At 48.9% G+C, this 16,113-nt stretch overlaps 2 protein-coding genes across 2 annotated transcripts; both read left to right on the top strand.

Moving 5' to 3' along the window:
* The first annotated feature begins 62 nt into the window (after positions 1 to 62).
* On the top strand, positions 63 to 8,177 carry LOC142360914 (syntabulin-like). The gene is made up of 6 exons (XM_075417228.1): positions 63 to 196; positions 3,928 to 3,950; positions 4,284 to 4,386; positions 5,267 to 5,470; positions 6,047 to 6,196; positions 7,052 to 8,177. The coding sequence occupies exons 1-6, from the start codon at positions 63 to 65 to the stop codon at positions 8,046 to 8,048; spliced, it is 1,611 nt and encodes a 536-aa protein (XP_075273343.1). The 3' UTR covers positions 8,049 to 8,177.
* Positions 8,178 to 8,242: 65 nt separating this feature from the next.
* On the top strand, positions 8,243 to 15,888 carry LOC142360913 (uncharacterized). The gene is made up of 3 exons (XM_075417226.1): positions 8,243 to 8,281; positions 14,719 to 15,653; positions 15,855 to 15,888. Exons 1-3 carry the CDS (start codon positions 8,243 to 8,245, stop codon positions 15,886 to 15,888), a joined length of 1,008 nt encoding a protein of 335 aa, XP_075273341.1.
* The last annotated feature ends 225 nt before the right edge of the window (positions 15,889 to 16,113 follow it).

Here is a 16,113-nt window from a genome sequence, read left to right as displayed (position 1 = left end):
TCACTTGGTCGTTACTCAAAACATTGATCTCTACTCCAAACCTCCTGCATGTTTTGGACATTATGCTACTACCGTCGAGGGTCAGAAAGGTTTCATTTCTCCATAAAGGAAGAGCCTATGACAAACTGCAGCCATATCTGGCTCACTTTGTCCGGGTTCCAAAGCAAGGAGTTCAGCACAGACTGGACGGAATGATGTAAGTTGTTTAAACCAGGAAAGGACCCATTCCTGGTGTCACTCGTGCTTTGCATTCCTAACACAAGTTACGTCCAAAAAGACCTAAACCTCTCTCCTCAGTTAGCAGAACACTAATTATAATCACAACACTGTTAGAGATATGCTTCTTCTAGGATGTTTTTATTTACTGTATGCATACTGAAAAACTGTAATAAGAATGGTTTCATAGCATTTGGTCTTTGACCTCACCGCAATTAAAATGCACCACCATTTAGCTTACCTGTTCCCACTGGGAGGAAAAACTTCATTGGTATTAGAAAGTCAAAAGGTGCAGATAGGTATCTACAATTTGCAGAACAAACCAACATCGAACTAACTTCAGTGAACTGAAAATCCAGTTTATCATCCACTACGCTGCTTCATCACTGACTGGAGAATTTCAGTGCATCCCAGCCCAGAACCTGCTGGGGGGGGGACGGGGGAGCGGGGCAAGGAGTCAACAGAGTGCAGGAACTTCTCAGGCACTAGTAGCCTACTCCTCAGCACTGTCCGCCAGCATGCTTCGATTCCAGGAAGCATGTGGCTTACTACGCATGCTCCTTGCAACTGCTCGGCATCTGCACTGAGTCACCAGTGACGTGCAGAAACAAACTCCACAACTCACAGAGAGTTATAAAGCAGGTATGTTTCTTATGGCGCCGGGTGCAAGGGGGATCGCTCCTCCTGACTTGCACACCAAGTCACAAAGCATGCACCTATTTATTACAAAGTTTATCTAAGTAGGCTGGACTATTGTAATTGTTTCTAGGAACAGGCGTGATTCTTGTAATTATTTCTAGGAATTCATTATCACCCAGATCCGTAGTTTTGCAAGGCACAATTTGTGCTTTTCCTGCCCTATTCTTCATGTCTCCATACTGCCGTTTCACATCTAGTGAGTTAATAGGAATGAAAGAATGAAAAGAGTAACTTATAACAATTAGTATTCCATTAGAAATGTCATTTAACTTTGAGCCGTTGTAAGCGTTGTTGTACTCAGCATGTGTTGCCAGTATGTTCTTCTCTGCTTCTTGATAGTGAATTTGTCAAGTCATAAGTGTGAGCCGTGGGTTAGGATGTCCCAGTCTGAACACAATCATCTTTGCAGGCTTTAGGACGGTTAGGAATTTGAGGAGAGACAGGTGGAGCAGACTGTGTTGGACTGAAATTGGTTCTGAGTACGGTGCAGGTGCGGTTGCTTTTTTACTCAACGTTGGAGCTGACTGTAGTTAAGAAAAAGGAGGCAAGGGAAGTGACCCTGGGCATCTGGGAATATGACTATATTAATAATAATATTTTACTGATGGGATCCGCTTTAATTTCACATCCGTTGCTGTGGAGTGGTGCAGATTTGCTGGAGTTGCCGGCACAGGGAGCTGCGAAGGACCCGGTCGCCAGGGGTGCCGGAGGATGGGGAGATGCATGCGCACACCTCTCCCTCCAGCAGCGAGGATGCCGTGTCCAGGCACCAGCCCGTGCTACCCTCCGAGCTCGCGTCCTGGAGCCGGGCGTGGAGGGCCGTGGGGTGAGGCTGCTGGGCGGCGGTGGGGTGGCAGGGGCTGCTGGGGGCCCTCTATTTGCATTGGTCCAGCCCCCCGCCTGCTTCATAATGGCCAGGTCTCCATGGCGCCAGTGTTAGGGAACGGTCCCTCCCAGTGGGCCAGCAGACCCGGCACAGCCGGCAGGTCCCCTTGGAGCTCCTCTGTCTGCCATAGATCCCTCGGGGTCTGTGGTCCCGAAGAGGTAACATCTGCACCTGCGGGCCTCCTCGGACAGGCTTCAGGCGCTGTGGGCTGCGGACGGGGAGGTCTCTCCTCATCTGGTCCAGCGACTGGTCCCATTGCTGCGGGAGGCAGAACAGCCTAAACAGGTGGATCTGCCATTACTTTTCTTCTAGGGGTTACGGCAGCTGTTTTGGGCATGGAGGAGATGTGGATTCACGGTCTTGAGCCAAACTGGGTAGAGCGGAGACGGCTTGTGATTTATCTGACCTCAATTCCCTATCTTTAATGTCGCTGTAATCTTGCTTGCACAAGTGCACTGAGGGCCTATTTTGTTCTAAAGGAGATATGATGAATAAGACCAGTCAATCTAGTGTGCCATCTTTCTAACCTGACGTATAAGCGTTTACTTCAGGAGAAGAGAAATAGTACCTTGAGCTCAGTGGTTATACTGACTAACTCTCCGTTGACTAAAAATGGGAGGCAAGGCTGGCTCGGAGATGGGTGTCTGCGTTAGGGACGTCCACGTTTAGTCAGACGAATTCCACTCCTGTCTCCCGTGTTCCTCGTCAGGTCTCTGACCACTCTGCTGTTAGCTCTTATCGAAGCCAAGTACAATCTCTGTCTCTTTTACATCTCTTGGTGTGTTTTTTTTTTTTTGAACAGAAAGGAAAGTCAGTCGTAGACGTTCGGTTGCGGAAGAAAGTTTGCGTTTGAACCACGCATGTATCTTCAAGTAGGTCTAATTAGATGCCTTTTCGTCTTCTGCTCATCCCTGATAAGCTTAGGCACTGTCCGTTTGTCCTGTTTCTCAGGACCCCTGCCCAAGGTGCCTAGCATTGCACAGGGAGATTCTGTATCTCATTTTACACTGGGAATTCCCAGGAATGAAGTATTTGTAGAAGGCAAGCTAAGTAAATTGCACGGAAGTGAAAAAAGCGCTTGGTACCTTCCAAGAGATAATACTGGAATAGAGTCAGAAAACACATGTTTTGAGCAAAAGATACTTAGAAAGTGAAGTAAAACTTATTAGCGTAGAGCTATTGCTTTAGTTTGGATTTACATATGTTTTAGATTTCAACTTTGAATTTCCATAAATTTGCTTGAATTGTTGTTGAAAACATGTTCAAATAGCCAAGTGTTTCTTTCAAATGGGAAGAAGCAAAGTAGCAGCTACAAAGAGTGTTTCAGCTTTCAAGTGGTCTGCGTTTTTGAGCCCAAATCTACAAGTCCCTGTTAAATGACAGTGGCCTAGAAAAACAACCTTGCAATTCTGTGTCGCCAATTTTATAATCCACCCCCCTCTAAAAATTGTATTAGATGTTGCTTAGTAGAGACATAGGCAATTAGTGGTTGGGCTGTGGCCTCTCAAGACATGTATCTCTTTTTGTTCAGAAGACTCTCGGGCTGCAGCAAGCGCCCACAAGTCCCAGCGAAAACGGAGGACGCAAAATACAAGCCAGCAGGTTGCCACGGAGGATCCGGCAAGTAGAAGGTGAAAGCCTGAGTCCCACCTGTCCTACAAAATGACCTGCCCAGCTGTGGGCTGGTGGCACAATCCACCTCCAGTGCAGGGTCTCGATGGCGAGAAGCTGGGCACAGCAGTGCCCGAGGGTACCAACAGGCGTAGCCTTCCCTGGCCACTGCGCTGGCCAAGGAAGCCACCACTCCCCACTCTTGGGTGGACACCCACCCTACTGCTTGCCAGTGCTCGCTCAGCAGGCAGATCCCTTCATCACATTTCAGCTGATTGCATGGTGCAGCAACAGCTGGTAACTTGGGCAGCTGGCAAAGATGCGCTCAGAGGGGATGTGGAGCAGAACTTTCAGTGTGACCCTCCATAAATCCTGATATACCCTGCTAGGCTATACACATTTATACATACACACATGTATGCGTACATCATCTCAGAAACCAAAACAGAAGCGGCTTTCTTCCCAGCAAGGAGCATTTTCATGCGGTTTAAAGCAAGAGAAATCTCTACTTGCAGTTGTGTGCTCCTGAAGGAGCCACGTGAGCAGCCGCATTCGTCTGCTGATGGCTCTGAGAAAGCAAACAGGTTGTCACAACAAATGTGCCTAGCCGAGTCCTAAAATGGCTTCTGTAGCGTGAGGGTTTTGTGTCCGAATGTTTTTTCTGCTCTTGTCGAAGTGCCAGTTCTGAAGCAATGTTGAAAATCTGGAACAGATCCAGCGCTTGTCCTCAGGGATGTTTGAAAATTCATGCAACTGCTGAAATTCACACAGGACGGACAAAGGAAGGGTGCTCGTGATTCACCGTTATTTTGAAAACAGTCTTTGAGTTAGAATTTCCATCATGTTTTCACTCTTCCCTTTTCCTTTCCAGGAACTGAAGCCGATTTGAGCTCTTCAAGCAGCACAGGCAGTATTTCAGCACCGGAAGCCCGTGTGACTGCTGCTGGAAGCCAAAGATCTTCTTTTTCTCGCAAGTAAGCAAAGCAGCTTTTGCTGAATCTTGCAAGTGTTGCTAGTGCAAAGACAGACTACTGGGTAAGGTCTTGCAGTTAATACACACACAACTACTATTGTGAGTTTCAAACCATTTTTTTTTGAACATTACTTAAGCGCTCCCTAGATTATATCTCAACAAGGAAAGGTATTGGCTGGGAGCAAAAAACAATACGAAGTATAATTTAAAGCCCTAAAATTACCTGACTTTCAGAAAGAATAGATATCATTTCGTATATTGCTATACTGCCCTGCTTAATTGAACAGAAGTCCTCTGTAACAAGGCTCCTTCAGATGCATTGCTGTGTTAGGCGCAGCCTGTGCAAATGCTGCCTCACACAAGGGTTGATGCTGTACTGCACAAAGCGGAAGGAGATGTCTCCTTTGCAATATGTTCTTTTTCAACCGTTCCACTTAACTCTCTATGAAACATGTCAGTGCTGTCACAAACCACAGTCCTGCACTTCATTGTAAAACAATGATAAAATCACCCAAACCGCAGCAGTATGAGGCAGGTTTGCAGCAGCCCCTCACCCACCTGTTCCTTATAAACTGTTCCATTTTCAGAGAAGGGGAAGCTCAGGGGACGTGGGTGATCCGACGGAGTCACTGGGAACTGCGCGATCCGCAGAGAAAAGTGAAAATGGCCAAGGTTTCCCTAGGTCACGTAGTTCAGACTGAGCACCCCACAGCTAGTGAAAAAACGTGCAGTGGCTGATGACTTCAGGACTTTCTTGCCGGCCACTCACAGTTCTCTGTCTAGTTTAGTGTTCAGACAACTCTGTGTGTAAAAGAAGACACACAAAGAGTTGCGCGACGAGGATAATCCAATATGCTTTAACCATTCTGGTTCCCCTCCAGTCGTGGCCCTTACGGTCAGAATAACGGATCCTTATCCTGCAAGTCCGCAGCCAGCCCACCTGCTTCCCGTCAGAAGGAGCCTCTGTCAGCCCTGTGCAAAAACCAGCTGACTCCTGCCAACATCCGTCAGAATTACAGGGCTTCTTCAGGCACCAGCAGCAGCTCAGGCTCCTACAAAGGAAGCGACAGCAGCCCAGCGCTGAGGCAAGTCTTTATTTCAGCGTCCCGGTGTTGAGCGCAACGAATTGCCTTCTCTGCTCTGTAACGGGGGCTCGGCTGTGCAAGTTGCCGAGCAGGTCACCGTGCTTCTCAGCATAGGTGTGACTGCTCGTGTTGGTGGCTTGACAGCCAACAGGCTGCTCCATCCCACGGAAAAACTTGATGGTCTCAGCAGTGTAAAACTGAAGGTTCCTTTCTGTCAAAGCCCTTTGAGTTTTTTTGAGGCGCTCCCTCACCTGGCTGTGTCTACAGCTGGGTGCTTGCTCTTGGGCGTGCCACCAATTTCGAGCGAGGGGACAGCTGGGTATTTTAAAGTTCAATGTCTCGTGTGATGTAATGGCACTGACACCAAGCAAAATAAGTAGTAGATTTTGCACTACAGCCACAGATCAGCCGTTTCCTCGAGTACTTTGATTTGCCAGAGGGAGTCACTTGTGCGGACTCTGAGGAGCCCCAGAGGAGGCAAGCTTTGTATCAGTCAACGGGACACTTTTCTTTTGGCTAGGACCGCAGAACTGTAGCAGTGATGTTATGTGACGCTTTGGGTTTTTTTCTTTTCAGGTGTTCAGGGGGATGCCATGCTTGTGGTGCCCACTACAAGATTAAGCCACCAAATCCAGAGCAGGATTTGACTGCTCTGCAGCAGAAAGAAGCTACATTGCGGCATTTGAAAACAAAGCTGAAGGAATCGGAGAGCAAACTTAAAGAAAGGTACATTTCACTTCAGAAATCAGTTAGAAAGGTTTGTTCAGAAGCATCTAGGGGCGGGAATCCTGAACGTTTTTACTCATTTCTGGACCACATAAATTGTTGATGAAGAAATCTGAACTATTATCTGTCTGATGAGGTTGTTTTCAGGTATTTCAGGTTTCATAGCATGTTCAGTGAAGCTGTACCATGCAGCTGAGTTCTGAATATGTCTGACTTTTCTCTTGTTTTGAACTTTCCCAACTGAATAATTTTCAAGGATAATTTTTCACCAGTCTGATTTAGCATTGAGACCTGTGATACATCCAATAGTTTCTACCTGCCAGCATGTATTTCCTGAGTCTCCTGTTCTACCTCACTCCGCGAAACAGGACTCCAAATGTCCCCCTTCTCCCCTAAAGAAAGAAAAGCTCTTACACAGACCAGCATGCCCGTCTGTGTTTTTGTCGCTTCAATATTGAAGTTTTCTCAGCAGCCCTTTGTATGGACGCTGAGCAAAGAAGTGACAATGTGCATTACACAGCAACAGATGTCGTCTTTTCTACTAAAACCGCGCCCTCCTGAGAGCCGGCTCTCCGCACACACAACCCAAGCGGGCACACAGCGGGGTCTGAACGGAGCCCCAAGGCAGAGTCCCAGGGACCCTGCGGTCCAGTTCGGGATAGCCCGACCTCTGCATCAGCGAGGGCTGGATCTCACACAGAGATCTCTCCCCACTCGCTTGCAAGCCTTGGAAGGAATCTGCTTCCTTCCTGGAGAGTCTCTGCAGCGCAGCCACCCCCAGTGCGCTGGAGCCTCATGTTGTCTCTTGAACTGACCACCCAGCAGAGCTGTTACACCGTTTTTCTTTTGCTACAGGGAAATAGAAATAGCAGAGCTCAAAGCTCAGCTGGGACGCATGAAGGAAGACTGGATTGAAGAAGAGTGTAAGCATGTGGAGGGGGATCTGGCCTTAAACGAAGCAAGAAGCAAAATTAAGCAGCTCGAGCAGGTTATTGAAGCCATGAAAAACAATGCTGTTGAGAAAGACCAAAAAATTCAGAAATACTTCTTAGACATCAGCATTGAAAATAAGAAACTGGAATCTTTGCTGCAGAGCATGGAAATGGCTCAGAACAGCTCTGCGATGGACGAGCAGTGCCTGCAGTACAGCTGTGACGCAGAGGGGAAGCCATCAGCGTTGTGTGCCACGATGCCAGAGAGCCTCATGGCAGAGGACCAAGCTCTGGAGGAGGTGGCAGATAGCAGGCTGCTTCTTAGTGAGGACACATCTAATGGGACTGATTCAGCTGAAGAGAGCTGGAGCAGCACAGCTTGTGAGTGGAGTGATCCCGCTCCCTCCAGTTGTGTTGTGAAGAAACTGATGCTTGACAGTGTTGCAGATGAAAAACTAACTTCTTCCCGGCAGGAGGAGAAAAGCAGCAGTGTGATGGTGGAACAGGCCGTCCAGACTGACGCGGTGCCATATAGCCTAGATGTGGAGCAGCTCATTCAGAACGTCTTCAGAGCTCAGGATGCCTGTTCTCCTGTGCAGTCTCTATGCAGGAAGGTGGAGCACAGAGTTGGTGAAAACCATTTCATGAAAGAACTTGATTTTACAGACCCTCATGATGATGAAGCCTTTGGGTATGTCAATACTTGCTCGCAGGCAGGAAGAAAGAGGAGATATTGGAGCAGCAGTCTCCTGAGAGATGTTCCGGCTGTAGCTGCCCCTGTTGTATCAACTGTCATGTGGGCTTTCAGTACTCAGAGAGGAGGATTAGATTACATTTACAATATTGGAGCATTGCTTCGTGGTTGCTGCCTCGTAGCCCTGCACTCTTTACGCCGTACGCTCTTCAGTGTCAAAACTTAAAGTCCACTCTGTCCCCGGGCCCCAGCTGGCCTCAGCACTGAGAATGAGGGATGAGATAGATAGGTCATAAAAAGTTATTGAATATTCTGGCAGAGCCCACGATTTTGCTACATATACCTGTATTGTGTTTTAACTTATTGTTTACTTAATTGCTTTATTATAGATAACCTTTATAATCAGAAGTTCAGTAAAGCATGTTAGAAATATTAAAGGTGTGCGAGTATCTTCTTGAAGTACAGCTGCAGAGAACACCCCATCTCAGCTGAGCTGCCAGGCCCAGGCTGCGCAGGGGCAGGCACTGCGTCAGGGCATAAGGACCCATCAGGACCCAGAGACCGGAGTTAGGCTGAGAAAACCTAAGTACAGCTCCAAGCATAAGCGCTCAGCTGGAGAAGAAGGCTCCGGTCGGTCTGCGATTGTACACGCCACCCGCTCTGCCACACCCATGCTGCATTCACAGATACAAGTGACCTGATCTTTAACCCAGTGCAATCTTCTGGAAGCTTGTAACTTCTCATTTCTGCACTGCCAGGAGAGTATCAGTCTTCCTGGCGTTTAACAGAAGTCCAGAAGGCCTTGTTTAACCCAGCTGGTGGGAGCCACGCAGTCTCGCTGTGCACGCTGAGATGCCACTGTGACCATCAAACCACAAATTCTCCATGTCCAAAACTTCAGATCTGTCCATAGATCAGAGGAGGGCAACACTACCCAACAGATGAAACCGTGGCATTTGTCTGGCCCCACCCAACCTTTCAGCAACACCTCTGGCCATTGTAACCTCGCCGGCCTCCTGTTTTCTCCTCCAGCCATGCAAGTGTAGTATTTCCCGGTGCAGCCCAGAGCAGAAGAGGTCTAGTGAAGCCAGGCAGTGCCATGCATTGCTCTGCAGCTTTTGAGAAGAAGGGAGTTCGTAGTAAGCTGCAAGGGAGCAGGAACAACTGGCCAGCACGGGGGGAGCCTTTGCAACACTCAAGAGGGTGACACACACCGATGCACACAGAGGCGACGCAGAGACCCCTCATGTCCCTGTGGTGCCCGGGTTCTGAATTACTTGTGTTTGCAAGGGAGAATAAGGGAGGTTCACAAAGCCTAGCTGTATGGTCTTCCCAGCTGATGTCAGGGTGTTTGAAGTCTCCCATGAGAACCAGGGCCTGTGACTGTGACGCTGCTTGCAGTTGCCTGTAGAAGGCCTCGTCAACCTCCTCCTCCTGGTCAGGTGGCCTGTAGTACACACCCACCGTAATGTCACCCGTGTGAGCCTGTCCCTTAATTCTAACCCACAAGCTCTCAACTCCTTCTTCATCTGCCTCCAGGCCAAGCTCAATGCATTCCAGTTGCTCCTTCACATATAGAGCAACTCCCCCACCTCTCCTTGTTGGCCTGTCTTTCCTAAAGGGTCTGTAGCCATCCATGACAGCGTGCCAGTCATGCGAGTTGTCCCACCACGTTTCTGTGATGGCGACCAAGTCGTAGCCGTCCTGCTGTACAATGGCTTCCAGCTCCTCCTGTTTATTGCCCATGCTACGTGCATTGGTATAGACACACTTGAGCTGGGCTGTCAATCTCACCCCTGGCCTTGGCACACCAAGCCTAGGCTCATCCCTAGTGAACGGGGTGATGTCCCCTTCCCCCTTCGAACCTAGTTTAAAGCCCTCTCAATGAGCCCCGCCAGCTCGTGGCCAAGAATCCTTTCTCCCCTTTGAGATAGTTGCGATCCGCCTGCCGCCAGCAGGCCCGGTGCGATCTACACCTCCCCGCGATCAAAGAAGCCAAAATTTGACTGATGGCACCAGTCCCTGAGCCACCTGTTAACCAGGTGAGTTTTCCTGCCCCTTTCAGTGCTGTTCCCTGCCACTGATGGGATGGAGGAAAACACCACCTGCGCCCCTGATCCCTCAACCGGTCGCCCCAGTGCCCTGAAGTCCCTTTTGATGGCCTTGGGACTTCTCTCTGCTGTCTCGTCCCCGCCAACCTGCATTACCAAGAGGGGGCAGTAATCAGAGGGCCGCACCAGACCAGGGAGTTTCTTCACAACATCCCTAACCCGGGCCCCAGGGAGGCAGCAGACTTCCCTGTGGGATGGGTCCGGTCGGCAGATCGGGCCCTCTGTTCCCCTCAGAAGGGAATCGCCTATGAACAAAATTTCAAATGGACTGATGCCCTCTTTGCTCCTGGGTTTTACTCTGATTCTCAGTAAAGCTAAGGGCAGAGCTTTGTCCCAAGACAAATTTGCCTCCTGACCAATTTTTGCCAGTTGTTGTTTGATCAAATGATTCATTTTTTCTATTTGGCCACTTGCCTGTGGTCTGTAGGGGGTGTGTAGCTGCCAATCAATACGCAATATTTTACTGATGTGTTGTACTACATGTGTGCAAAAATGTGACCCTCTATCCGAGGATATGATTGCTGGCACCCCAAACCGTGGTATGATTTCATTTAACAAAATTTGTACCACTTCCCGAGCCTTATTTGTTCTACAGGGAAATGCTTCAGGCCATCTGGAAAACGTGTCTCTTATAACCAATAAGTATCAATACCCCCCTTTTCTTGGAAGTTCTGAAAAATCTATTTGCCAATGTTGCCCTGGTTTGTTCCCCTTTCCAGTTTTCCCAAAGTGTACTTTGCATGTTGTATTTGGATTATTTCTCAGACAAATTTCACACATTTGGGTTGCTTGTTTTACAGTAGCACACAGGTTTCTGCCTACTATTCTCTTGTTGAGATCCTTATATAGTGCATCTGCTCCGCAGTGAGTTTTGTTGTGTTCTTTTCTGACTACTTCCCATAATAGATTGGAAGGTATAACTATACGATTATCTGGTATTAAATACATCTTACCTTGTTCACTTGCTCCCAAATCTTTTACTAATTTCATATCTTTTTTTGAATATTTAAATTCCATTTCTGTATCTACGAGTTTACCATCTGGTACCAGTGCCAAGGTTTTTACAGAATCTCTTTCTGCTGCCCTTTTAGACTCTTGATCTGCTAGTTTATTTCCCAGTTCCTGTTCAGTGTTACCTTTTTGATGCCCTCTGCAATGCATTATTGCCACTTGTTCTGGTAGATGTATAGCTTCCAAAAGCTGTAAGATTTCTTTTGCATGCTTGATCTGTTTACCTTGAGCTGTAAGCAGTCGTCGTTATTTCCACAATGCTCCATGAGCATGGACGACCCCGAAGGCGTATTTGGAGTCTGTCCAAATATTTATTTTCTTTCCTTTCGCCAATTCTAAGGCTCTGGTTAAAGCGATTATCTCTGCCTTTTGAGCAGACGTACCTGCAGGTAAAGGTTCTGCCTCGATTACCTTGTGTGCGGGGGTTACTGCATACCCTGCTTTATGAGCCCCGTCCTTTATGAAGCTGCTTCCATCGGTGAACCAGGAGTCTTCTGCGCTTTCCAATGGTTCCTCCTTTAAACCAGGTCTGCTGGAATAGACTGTTTCAATAGTCTCCAAGCAGTCGTGCATCAGAGGTTCCATAGTGGCGGAAGCTTTACTAAGAAAAGATGCTGGATTTACAATGTTAGCTGTCACAATCTTAATATCATCTTGTTCCACCAAAATAGCCTGGTACTTTAGGAATCGGGATGGTGAGAGCCAATGGCCCCCCTTTTGTTCAAATACTGCAGAAACTGTATGTGAGACTATGACTGTCATTTTCTGGCCCATAGCAAACTTACGAGCTTCTTGAATGTTAAGGACAACTGCTGCAACAGCTCGCAGACACCCAGGCCATCCTTTGCTTACCTCATCCAATTGCTTGGAGAAATATGCCACTGCTGTCTTGGACGGCCCCAGCTGTTGAGCCAGCACTCCCAGGGCAATGCCTTGTCTCTCGTGAGAAAATAACCAAAAGGGTTTTAGAACATTTGTAAGTCCGAGAGCCGGGGCTCTCATAAGTTCTCTTTTTAATTGTTCACAAGCTCTTTTTACACCTCCGGTCCAAATCAGTTGTCTGGCATTGTTTTTCATTATTGAAAAAACAATGGAATCACCATTCAACCCATAGAAGGGTTTTACCATTAATGCATAATTATATATCCATAGTCTACACCATCCTGTCATTCCTAAAAAGGTTCGTAATTCTTTTACCGTTTGTGGTTCTGGAGTCGGCAGACTGCTTCTTTCCTCTCTCTTCACAGTTCTTGTTGTCCTCTTGAGATTTTGAGTCCGAGGTTAAGTCACTTGTTGTTGAATCATCTGAGCTTTCTGTTGAGAAACTCAATAACCATTAAGTCCCAGAAAATTAAGAAGACTCACTGTCCATTTTTTGCAATCCCCCTCTGTTTCGGCAGTGATGAGGAGATCATCGACATATTGTGACAAAGTCCCCTTTTGTGTCAGAGGATTCCATTTTTCGAGATCCCGAGCTAGCTGATTCCAAAGATGGTAGGGCTATTTTTGAAACCTTGGGGTAACACTGTCCGGGTTAACTGGGTTTTTCGTCCAGAATCTGGATTTTCCTATTCAAAAGCGAACAGGCTCTGACTGTTTGAGGCCAGAGGTCTAGTGAAGCCAGGCAGTGCCATGCATTGCTCTGCAGCTTTTGGGAAGAAGGGAGTTCGTAGTAAGCTGCAAGGGAGCAGGAATAGCTGGCCAGCACGGGGGGAGCCTTTGCAACACTCAAGAGGGTGACACACACCGATGCACACAGAGGCAACGCAGAGACCCCTCACGTCCCTGTGGTGCCCGGGTTCTGAATTACTTGTGTTTGCAAGGAAGAATAGGGGAGGTTCACAAAGGGTTATATTAAGAAAGACAAATCTAACAGACAGTTTGATGTAACACAGTCCCCAGGAGCTCACAAAGATGCCCACGAGAGCATCTTGCTTTCTCTGCCGGTCACTTTCTCTTCCATGCTCTCCTGCCTTCCTGGGTTCCTGCAGGCCAGCTGGCTTGCCTTGTGACACTTCTGCAATACATAGCTCACTTTCACCCAAAGATCACTTTCAAAAGCTTTTTCTTTTAATTGCATGGACACAAGGGCCAAAAGCAATAGCTGGGGGAGGGGGAACGTGCTAATCCAAATTTTACACAACCATGGCATTTCATCATTCCCAGAGATCTCCTTTTGGGCCTGGAACACATTACAGAAAATGCCTTATTCCTGCTTCAAAGTACATCTGTTCAAGGCTGAGAGCGCAATATTTTATACCCAATTTTACCAACTTTATTACAATTTTGGATTTCTCTTTTACACTCACTGTTGTTTAAACGATCTTCACTTTGTGTCCTCGTGAAATAGAGCATCATTTAGAGGAAAAAGTGATCTTCAGTTCGAGGAGAGACATTCACCTGCGACTACACGGGTTTCTTTTGCAGTAGGCAGGCAATAAAGCAGCACAAACCTACACTCATGTTCAACATTTCAAAAGGCTGAACTCATTCCAAACCATGTTTCAGGCAGGCTCCATTTAGCAGCAGTGTTTTTAAACGTGCTGTTTATAAGGCGCTAACACCAGAGTAGTGCCAAAGTTGTTTCCTGCCCTTAAAATCTTTCTGTCCTCTCAGCTTTCATAAGGTACTTCTGCTCAGCAAGAGGTGACAGAGCTCCCGTCACCCTCCCGGTAAAAGTCCTTGCTCTGATCTTTACCCAAAACTCAGATGCTTCCAAGCCTCCACCTTTCCTCCTCCATACTGAAGGGTGTGGGCAGCTGAAGGTGCCCTTTGTGAGCAGAGGCCAGAAGTGCCACGATCATTGCTCCACTCTCAGACTTCAGGGGACTGGCCTTTGTTCCGCCATCTACAGAGGATACACCAGCTGTTGCTGCAGACATACCATCGTAATTTTGTTCCCCTCTAATATTTGGTTTTAGCCTTGATCACAGAATCACAGAATCACAGAATGTTCGGGGTTGGAAGTGACCTCTGTGGGTCATCTAGTCCAACCCTCCTGCCGAAGCAGGGTCACCTACAGCAGGCTGCACAGGACTGCGTCCAGGCGGGTCTTGAATATCTCCAGAGAAGGAGACTCCACAGCCTCCCTGGGCAGCCTGTGCCAGGGCTCCGTCACCCTCAGAGGGAAGAAGTTCTTCCTCATGTTTAGACGGAACTTCCTGTGCCTCAGTTTGTGCCCATTGCCCCTTGTCCTGTCACTGGGCACCACTGAAAAGAGTCTGGCCCCATCCTCCTGACAGCCACCCTTGAGATATTTATAAACATTTATAAGGTCCCCTGGCAGCCTTCTCTTCTTCACGCTGAACAAGCCCAGCTCCCTCAGCCTCTCCTCGTAGGGGAGATGTTCCAGTCCCCTCACCATCCTCGTAGCCCTCTGCTGGACTCTCTCCAGTAGCTCCTCATCTTTCTTGAACTGGGGAGCCCAGAACTGGACAGAGTACTCCAGATGGGGCCTCCCTAGGGCAGAGTAGAGGGGAAGGAGAACCTCCCTCGACCTACTGGCCACACTCCTCTTGATGCACCTGTAGAAGACTGCTACAAACTGCTTTTGTCTCGACATTGCCATTGTCGTCCCTTCCTGGCCTCTGAAAAAAACGCCTCAACGACCTGCAGGAAAGCACTTGCGCACAGAGTAGCGCGTGGACGGGTCCCACTGTGATTCTGTGATTCTGTGATTCTGAGTTAAGGAACCAGCTCCTGAGGAAGGCAGACTCCTTGGCGGAAACAGAAGTAGCGCTGGCAGGGAAAGGGGTGCGATCGATCTATCCCCAGGAGGACTTGAAGGGAGCAAAAGGGACTGTAGGGAGCCCCCCCCACAAGTACCCGTTGGTTAAAACAGAATTCGTATATGAAGATGACGGTGATAATCGCCCCCTGATTATTACTAAAGAAATCCCTTTTGCGGCAACTGAATTGGCAAAGCTGTGGAAAGATTTTGCAAGAACCACGAGAGAACTGGAGACAGAATATGTCTGGTGGGTGTCCCTGTCGGGGTGGGACAGGATCTTGTTGTTGGAAAGGGAAGCGGAAGGGTACTGGGGCCCGGGCGTGTTCTTAACCCCCAGTGAACGCCGAGCCCTGTGGTCGCTGACTCAGAGGGCCGAGCACTGGGCCGCGGGGTTGAACCCGCTGGAGAGGGGGGATCCCCTGGCCACCACAGGCACGACAGATCAGTTATTGGAAAGTGTGCAGAAAGTGGCTTGCCTTCAGATGATGTATGACCGGGAGCTCAAGCCTAATCTGAGCTCCCCGATGCTGCTGCTGGCAGACCCCGAAAGAATGACTCCCCAGCTACGGGGGCTTCCCGATTCCCTGAAACCCACAGGGATCCAGCGGCAGAGGAGAATTCAAAACACCCCCAGCGAGGGGAGAACCGCGGCTACCCTGGAGGGGGGAGTGACCCCCGACCGTCGGCAGCCGGGGAGCAAAGTGTGGATGTGCGGGGAGATAGCCCAAGAGCTGATTAGCTGTGGGAGGAGATACGGACCTGTTAACCGGCCATATCAAAGGGCTGAAACCAGAGCCCTGCGAGCCGCAGAACAAGGGAGTGGGCAGTCGTTTTTCTCGGGGAGAAGCCCGGATCTGGCTGGGAAAGAAAAGCCCCTAATTCGGCAGGGGATCTGGCAGTTAGGGCTTCAGAAGGGCATTCCCCGGGACCTCATGCATGGACTCCTGACCAAGAAGGTGGAACAGCTTGTGCAGAGATGGTCAGGGCGAGAAATCGCTTTTGGGCCAGATCCTAGTGCCCCACCCTCGGTGAATCTGGGGGGGGGAACGAAACAGGGAAGAAGCTGGTGGGAAACTAAATCCTCCCCTCCCCCAGGGTGAGGGGGGAGGCGGAGGGTGGATGTGTGTAAGACAGCTCACCTGCAATAACAAAGGGGATTTATTGATTACGGTGGCGGTAGGGCCAAAGAGGAGACCGGTAAGCTTTTTGATTGACACCGGAGCACAAATTACTGCGCTAAGCCGGGTCGAGGCAGAACGGTGTGGAATTTCGGTCCCGTCCGAAAGCCTCCGCCTTCCCTCCTCCATGCTGAAGGGTGCAGGCAGCTCAAGGTGCCCTTTGTTACGTGTGGCTGGTGAGGCCAGAGGATTTTGCAGCCCGGGGGGTTTCTCCTCGCCTCCCGGCGGCCGAGACCCCCGAGGCCTCCCCATCCCAGTCCG

Source organism: Opisthocomus hoazin, chromosome 3 (assembly GCF_030867145.1).
Source record: "Opisthocomus hoazin isolate bOpiHoa1 chromosome 3, bOpiHoa1.hap1, whole genome shotgun sequence".
Classification (NCBI taxonomy): Eukaryota; Metazoa; Chordata; class Aves; order Opisthocomiformes; family Opisthocomidae; genus Opisthocomus; species Opisthocomus hoazin.
This window is presented reverse-complemented; position numbering and strand designations above follow the sequence as displayed.

Bases quoted from the DNA above. Each gene is read 5' to 3' on its own strand.
- LOC142360914 (XM_075417228.1), top strand. From the start codon at position 63: ATGCTACTACCGTCGAGGGTCAGAAAGGTTTCATTTCTCCATAAAGGA. The intron at 5,471-6,046 runs GCAAGTCTTTAT...TTTTCTTTTCAG, and splicing joins GACAGCAGCCCAGCGCTGAG to GTGTTCAGGGGGATGCCATG. The intron at 6,197-7,051 runs GTACATTTCACT...CTTTTGCTACAG, and splicing joins GAGAGCAAACTTAAAGAAAG to GGAAATAGAAATAGCAGAGC.
- LOC142360913 (XM_075417226.1), top strand. From the start codon at position 8,243: ATGTTAGAAATATTAAAGGTGTGCGAGTATCTTCTTGAA. The intron at 8,282-14,718 runs GTACAGCTGCAG...ATCTATCCCCAG, and splicing joins TGTGCGAGTATCTTCTTGAA to GAGGACTTGAAGGGAGCAAA. The intron at 15,654-15,854 runs GTCAGGGCGAGA...CGGTGGCGGTAG, and splicing joins GAACAGCTTGTGCAGAGATG to GGCCAAAGAGGAGACCGGTA.